General features: G+C 39.5%; 1 protein-coding gene across 2 annotated transcripts in view; it reads left to right on the forward strand.

The window, feature by feature from the left end:
- Positions 1–6,670, forward strand: part of rras2 (RAS related 2) — a 104,734-nt gene extending 98,064 nt beyond the window's left edge. For both annotated transcript variants that reach the window (XM_041197810.1, XM_041197812.1), the window contains exons 5-6: positions 3,392–3,510; positions 5,130–6,670. In XM_041197810.1, the coding sequence (XP_041053744.1) occupies positions 3,392–3,510; positions 5,130–5,217 (207 nt within the window). In that variant the 3' untranslated portion in view covers positions 5,218–6,670. The remainder of the gene's footprint in view (positions 1–3,391; positions 3,511–5,129) is intronic.
- Positions 6,671–8,354: the final 1,684 nt, after the last annotated feature.

Consider the following 8,354-nt stretch of genomic DNA (forward strand, 5'->3'; position numbering starts at 1 on the left):
GGTAGATATCCTACTGCCTTTCAGCCCTGGATTTAATTTCAGAAGGGTCGCTGGTGCCGCTTTATTTCATTCTTGGGACCTGGTTGGCATTGGCATTTATTGTGCGATAATTTGCATCTGCATTACACTTGTCTTCTCTCTCTCTCTCTCTCTCTCTCTCTCTGTTATCTCTTCAAAAAGCTCAATGAGTTGGTCATGTGAGACTTTTCTCCTTGGAATCCAGGCTGACTTCATTATTATATTTTTGGTTTCTAAATTCTCTTTTTGGAGGGAATTCATTATTTTTCCTACCACCAATGTAAGCTAACTGTTCTACAGTTCCCTGAATATATATCTCCCTTCTTAAATATAGGTATAGTGTTAGCTTACCATTCTTCCAGTGCTACGTTTCTCTCCAACAAATAATTTAAAAATACTACTTGGTGCCGATGCTTTTTCTTCCCTGGATTGTAATAGATGAGGCTAGAGGTGATGGATGTGGCTGAGGTTTGGGAAGTTATGGAGTTTGTGCTGAGAGCCAAAGACAATGACTTTGGTCTTCCCAGTGTTTAACTGGAAGAAATAAAGACTCATCCAAGATTTTTGGACAAATACTTTGATAATTGAAAGTCAGGATCAGGGGATATCCCAAGCATACTTGTGGAAGCTGACCTTGTATGTTTAGATACAGCCAAGGAGTAATCTAGAAATGAACAAGCAGGAGCAAGGATAGATTCTTAGGTGATTCTGGAGGCAAAATTTATGGATGCATAAAAATATGTGCTTTGGGGAAGCTTTGCCTGCAGATCTTTTTCTTTCATGGGATGTGGGCATCACTGGCTACACCAGCATTTGTGTCCATTCCTAATTGCCATTGAGAAGATGGTGGTGAGCCACATTCTTGAATCACTGCAGTTCATGTGGTGTGGGTACATCCACAGTGCTGTTAGGGAGTTCCAGGATTTTGACCCAGTGATAGTGAAGGAAAGGCGATATAGTTCCAAAGCAGGCTTGGTGCAAAACTTGCAGGTGGTGGTGACCCCAAGCATCTGCTGCCCTTTTCCTTCTAGGTGGTAGAGGTTGTGGGTTTGGAAGATGCTGTCGAAGAAGCCTTGGTGAGTTGCCACAGTGCATCTTGTATATTGTGCACATGGCTGCCACTGTGCAGTGATGAGTGTTTTGGCTGGTGGAAGGGGTGCCATTCAAGCGGGTTGCTTTATCCTGGAGAGTGTCGAGTTCTTGTGTTGTTGGAGCTGTAATCCAGGCAAGTGTAGAATATTCAATGTCATTCCTGACTTGTGCCTTGTAAATGGTGGACAGACTTTGGGGAGTCAGGTGTGGTGAGTTACTTGACACACAATTCCCAGCTTCTAACCTGCTCTTGTAGTCATGGTACATTTATTACTGCTCCAGTTTAGTTTCTGGTCAATGGTAACCCCAGGGCTTTTGATAGTAGGGAATTCAGTGATGATAACATTGAATGTCCAAGGGAAATGGTTAGATTCTCTCTCGTTGGAGCTGGTCACTGTCTGGCAATTGTGTGATATGAATGGCATTTGCCACTTAGTCCAAGCCTGAATGTTTTCCAGGTCTTGCTGCACGTGGACACTGATGGAGTCGTGAATGGTACTGAACATTGTGCAATCATTAGTGAACATCCCCACTTTTGACCTTGTGATGGGAAGTTCATTGATGAAGCAGCTGAAGATTGTTTGCCCTAGGACATTACCCTGAGGATTGTATCCCAGGACTGAGATAATTGACCTCCAACCACCATGACCATCTTCCTTTGTGCTAGGAATGACTCCAGACAGTGAAGAGTTTTCCCCCGATTCCCAATGACTCCAGTTTTACTTGGGCTCCTTGATGCCACACAGTCAAATGCTGTCTTGATGTCAAGGACAGTCACTCTCACCTCACCTCTGGAGTTCAGCTCTTTGGCTTGTGTTTGGACCAAGGCTGTAATGCAAGCGTGAGTTGAGTGGCCCTTACAAAACCCAAATTGAGTTTCAGGGAGCAATTAATTGCTGTCTGAGTGCCGCTTGAAAGCACTGTCGTGGCATTTTGTCAATTTGCTGATGATCAAGACGAGGCTGATAGGGCAGTAATTGGCCAGGTTGGATTTTCCTGCTTGTTTTGTATAGGGCATACCTGGGAATTTTTCACAGATACATGCCACTGTTGCAGCTGTACTGTAACAGCTTTGCTAGGGGTGTGGCTAGCTCTGGAGGACAAGTCTTCAGCACTATTGCCAGAATATTGTCAGGGTCCAAGGCCTTTGCAGTATCCAGTGCCTTCAGCTGTTTCTTGATATTACGTGGAGTAAATTTGCTGAAGACTGGCATATGTGAAGTTGGGGACCTTGGGAGTATGCAGCAATGTATCATGCATTTAGCACTTACAGGCTGAAGATGGTTGCAAGTGTTTCCGCCTTGATTTTTACGCTGACGTGCTGGCCTTGTCCATCGTTGAGGATAGGGATATTTGTGGAGCCCCATCTTCCAGTTAGTTGTTTAATTGTCATCCTCCATTCGTGATTGGATGTGGCAGGTCTGCAGAACGTTGATTGAATATTTTGGTTGGATAATGAAGAGTTGAACCAAGCAAGACTGTCTCACTCAGCAGGGAAGAAACACTTGAAGCGGGTGATGTAGTTAACAGGGAAAGAACATGGAGAGGCAAGGTGGATGATGAGTGAAAGTTTGATCATGACCATAGCCATGAGGGTGCCATTTAAGACGAATTAAGCCAGTATGGTGTTGCAATGTAAACCTCGTAAGAAGGTGGCGAGAAGATCATTGTGTAAAACCCTCATTATCATTTTATACAATTTGTTTTACTCAAACTGATCATTGCAGTGTATGCAGGGTTTATAATCTTTAGTTTATACAGATGTGAGGCATAACCAGTGAGCATTCCTCAATTTGGGGAGTGAAGCTACTTTTCTTTGAAGTGGCCTCACCTTGTGTGGAAGGTCAGATTTGGAACCATTTAGATTTCCAAGGACAATGTTCGGAATAATTTTTCTTTAAATTGAATGTTGTACACAATGCCATTGTTCCTGGTAAAAGCACCCTCTCAAAAGTTTTTAGTAAATTTGTGCATTTGCTCAATTTAGCTTTTATGCCAATATTAGATGTATCAAATGTTTACTTATTCAATTGTGTAATCTGAGTAATTGGAATTTTTTTAGAACTTATTGCAGGGTAAGCACTGGCAAAGCAGTACTGTTCATCATGTCTTGGTTGTTTTTTATTCCAGGATTTGACCCCTAACCTCTTGGTGGTTGTTTTTTTTAAACCACCTCCCTTCTCCAACATACTTGCTTTTCTTAATGTAAGTTGTGCAAAGTACAATTTTTGCAGAATTGGCTTTTTATTGGTTAATTTAATGTGTATCTTTTACTCCACAGGTGACATCAGAAGAAGGGCAACAACTTGCAAGACAGCTCAAAGTAACATACATGGAGGCTTCAGCCAAAATTCGATTGAATGTAGACCAAGCTTTTCACGAACTAGTCCGAGTTATAAGGTGGAAATGATTAGCATCTGAGGGTTTATTACCTTACTTTGGGAGGGAAAGCAGTGTACCATGCAAAATTGCACTGGAGAGTAAATATCAACTTGAAATTAGAACCCTCCCACAAATTTCTGTGGAGGTTCACCATCATGGCTGAGCTGTTTTTTTTTAAACTCTGGATTTAAAGCTTTATGCTCCAAGTTATTTCCTTGAATGGCAAGGGATTTTTTGGAATGTACAGCTTCAGCAAAAATGCAAGTCAAAGTTTTATTTTAGAAGGACCTTTTGTTTAATCATTCATGTTAAATTGCAGTGGCAGAGAGGATAGAGAGAAAGCAATTTGGACATTGGGGGGAAAGTAATTTGCATGTTTAAATGTTAACAATGACTAACTCTTGTCTGTCTGTTGGATTTCTCAACCTTTGTACTTTTTAAAAGTAGACTTGCTGAGAACAATCTATGATCATAGACAAACTGACCTTCATGAGCGACGACTTTTCAGCATGCAGTGGCTCAATATGTTTGACATAAGAATTGATATTGATTGCTTGTAAAATGTAGGAAGTGTTTCAGAAATAGAGAACTCTATCTTAAACAGTACTAAACTGGGGGCACTCCCTCTGAGAGCATACCCATTGCTATCATGATGCATGAGGATGATTGGCATACTAAAAATGAGAGCCACCTTTGCATCCTAGAAGAGGTCATTATGGGCTGATCTCAGCATAGATAGCACAGAGGTTGAACATGTCGTCAACAGTAACGAGAATAGCAGCAGACTTTACAAAGACGTTGGTGAAATTGGCAGGTATGTTGCAGGTGAATTTTAATGCAGAGAAGTGCAAAGTGATGCGTTTTTAGAGTGAAGAATGTGTAGAGGCAATATAAACTAAATGGTACAATCATAAAAGTGATGAGGGAACAGAGATACCTAGGGGCTTGCATACACAAACCTTTGAAGGTGGCAAGACAAGTTGAGACTTTTAAAGCTCATGGGACCCTGGGCTTTATCATAGATTTTAAAAGTAAGAAAGTAATGCTGAACATTGATAAAGGCCTCAGCTGGAGTATTTTGTCAATTCTGGGTACCACATTTCAGGGAAGGCGTCAAAGCATTGGAGAGGGCACAGAGGGAATGTACTAGAATGGTCCCAGAGATGAGGAACTTCAGTTTTCTAGAGAAGCTGGGGCTGGAACAGAGTACGTTAAGCAGAGAATGCATGTGATCGAAATGATATGGTTTTCTGGAGTAAATAAGGATGAACTATTTCCATAAGGAGAAGGGTTGGTAACCAGAAGACATAAATTTAAGGTAATTGACTAAAGAACCAGGAGGAAGGAGAGAATTTTCTTTTTGTATGTAATGATTTATGATGACCTGGATTGCACTGTCCCATGGGGTATTGGAAGCAGATTCAACAGCAGCTTTCAAAATGGAATTTGATATGTAGATAGAAAAAGTAAATTTGTAAGATTGTGCAGAAAAAGCAATTTGATTGCTCATTCAAAGAGTTGGCTTTGGCATGATGGGACAAAATACTACTCTGTGCTGTACAATGCTATAATATCCATGTTTTCATGTAGAGACAGAATCATTCACTTTTTTTCCTTCCTGTCTCATTTTCCTGCAGGAGATTTCAAGAGCAAGAATGCCCTCCTTCTCCAGAACCTTCACGGAATGAAAAAGACAGTAGTGGCTGTCACTGTGTCCTATTTTGAGATGTTGTTTCCTGTATTCACCTAACAGCTGCCAAACCACCACCTGTCCTTATTTCTGCCTTCAAAATCATTTTGTGTGTCTATCAGTATTGCCTCTTTACCTGCATGATTACTGTTTGGTTGCAGAGAGCCTTAGTCTGATAAAGAAGTTGGCTGTGTTATGCTCTTGAGGGGGAGAGAATTTTGTTACCCCTCTTTCCTCAAGACCAAAGGTTAAATTTCAAGAAAACAAACACTAAGGTTGCTACTTAGAATGTCACACCATTGTATTTGTTTCAGGAATGATATTTCTATTAATTATGAAAGAAAATTTGGAATGTAAACAGTTGATTTGAGCTAACTTGCCGGATGAAGTGTTTAAAATCCATGCTTACGTGTCTTGTCCAAAGTGCCATTTAATTTCTCGTGGTATGGTTACATGCTGATCAGCTATTGTACATAGGGATCCTTTATTTCCAAGAGAAAAAAAACTTACCAATTGATATAGAGGAAAGGGCAGCAAGGAAGGGTGAACTGATTATTTCTTTGCCCTGGTTAACACACAGAAATAAGCCTTAACCAACACCTCATTGTTGCTAAGAGTCCGAGTTTCATGTCATGCTGCAGTTTGTTCCAGTGGCCAGATCCAGTCAGTCTGCTGTATTTATTTTAAACAACCCAGAGAGATTTTGAAGAAATAATGTGGCTAAGAACCTGTGATCTCACTGGATATGAACATTCTAGATTTTTTTCGAAAGCAATTCCACATCATTGTTGAGGAGTTGCAAGTCTTTCTATTTGCCTTCCTTTGATGTGAGTTTTTTTGGGATAAGGGATTCAAAGTGCTAAATTGTAGTTGATTTTTCCTCATGTAATATAAAGAGATGGAATTGACCTTTCCATTGATGAAGATGATTAAATGTTTTGCTATATACTTTTATACATTATTTTCTTATCAAACTAGTTAACAAGTATTTTTATATGTTTGTAAACAAATATGCTTTCACAGCATAACTTGTGTATATGTAAAGATGAGTATTTAATTCTCACATTTCACTTTTAACTGACAAAATTATAGGTATAATTTACAAAACTGTGGTAGTCCTTTCCTAATGTCCTCGTAGTAGCTGGGTGTACCCAGCTGTGTGTGGTCATGTGCCTACAAAGTTTACCTACACAGAGTTTAACTCGATTTTTCCAGAATGCTACGACCAGGCATTACAGAAGATGGATCTATTATGTAAAAATGTGGAATCTGAGAAACTCCTGCTGATATTTTTTGGGTTTGACTGTGAATGGTCTCTGAGTACAAGTTCAGCAGATTTGTAACTTGGTTTGAGGTTTGTTCTTCGAGCTGGATCACTGAAAGGTTATACACAACTATCCTGACAGTGACTATACATCAACTCCTTGAATTTGGTTTTACTATACCCTTGTATAGCTTCTGGTGCTAGAATAAAAGATAATTAATTTAGTGGAAGACCTATTATTTTATCTTTGTGCCTCCTTTTACTGCAACACTTTCTGCTTATAGGTGTGTGAGGCTCAAGATTTATTTGTAGTCACTGACTTTGACATTCTATGACTTGTCAACTGGAAGGTAGGTTGGTGCATTTTCCTTTTCTCTGAGATGAATTGTTCCTGTTGATATGCAGTCCTCTTGTTTAGAAGTCTGATCCCAAAAGGTTGGCAGTGTGCTGTATTTATCAACCACAGGACATTTTTGTAAAACTTGAATACATTGTATATTTAACCATGCAGATGATGGAGCAGTCTGAGAATCACAGAGATTGTCATTATTGCAAAGAATAATTCTGCGGGATTTAGAAACTTCATGTTTCAGAAATGGTACAAAGCTTCACCAGGATGTGTGGGGCAGAGAATTCCTCATGGACAGGTGAATAGTTAATAAAGCTGAGTGTGGGGAAGTTGGTTAACCTTGTTTATGTTGAATTAAGCCACTGCTGGCATATTACAAAATTTGACAGCAGATGAAGGTTGTCAAAACTCTTTGGAGTTACCTTCCAACATCAAGTACGTTTGCAAAATCCGATCTTATGAGTTTGCACCGTGAAAATTCATGGTCATATTCACAGATGGGAACAATCTTGCCTTAGGCTATTTGGAGCTGTAAATCAATTTGGATTCAGAATCTCAATCATCTTACATAAAAAGAAGTCATTCAGCTCATCAAGCATGTGCTGGCTATTTAGTAGAGCATTCCAATTAGTCCCATTCCCCTGTTCTTTACCAATAGCTGTTAATTTTTTTTCATTTTCAAGTCTGCTTCCAATTTCTATTTGAACGTTAGATATATGGACATAAAAAATATGATCAAGATCAGACCAGTCTTTCAAGCTATGATTGAAACTGCTTTTGTCACCCTTTGAGGAAATGTAATTTGGATCATAAGTTACCACAATTCTCATCTGCCCTTGCTTTTGCCAGTTCTACCTTTTTGTTTTTGCCAATTATCTTATCTGCAGTGGAAACAGTTTCTCTTAATTTGTTTTGGTCTTAAGTCTGATTCTGCAGAAAAATTCTATCCAGCGTTTGGCACTACTCTGCACTATATTTGATAAAAGCACAAGATGACAGCTTTCAAAAAGTACTGCTAATGTTACACCAATGTAGTTGGAGAAGGGGAAAACAATGCTTGTGCATCACTGCTTTTTAAAGAATGGAACAATTATATAGGCCTTTCATGTACTGATTGGCTGTGAGGTGCTTTGAGACAATCAAGTATTTATTGTTGTAGTATAAGGAAATATGGCAGCCAGTGTGCACGCAGCAAGGTCCCTTAAACAGAAATAAGATAAATGGTATTTATTCTGTGTTTGTGATTTTTGTTTGAAAGATTCAGTTTGACTGGGGAAATGATTGAATGTCCTTACAATGCTATCAAGAGATCTTTTACAACCACATGAGAACAGAGTTTTTGTTTAGTGTTTTATTCAAAAGATTACACATCTAGCTGTGTAGCCCTCCCTCAGTCCTGCACTGAAGTGTCAGATGAAATTGGTGCTCCAGCTGCCAGAAAGGATTTTGTAACCCACTGCTTTCTGACTTTGTGAGGTGAGAATGCTGCCATTGATCAGAGACGGATGTGTCTCGAAGTAGTTTGTCTGATTATACTTGTGCTTTAGTTTAATTTGTGA

Source organism: Carcharodon carcharias, chromosome 10 (genome assembly GCF_017639515.1).
Source record: "Carcharodon carcharias isolate sCarCar2 chromosome 10, sCarCar2.pri, whole genome shotgun sequence".
Taxonomy (NCBI): Eukaryota; Metazoa; Chordata; class Chondrichthyes; order Lamniformes; family Lamnidae; genus Carcharodon; species Carcharodon carcharias.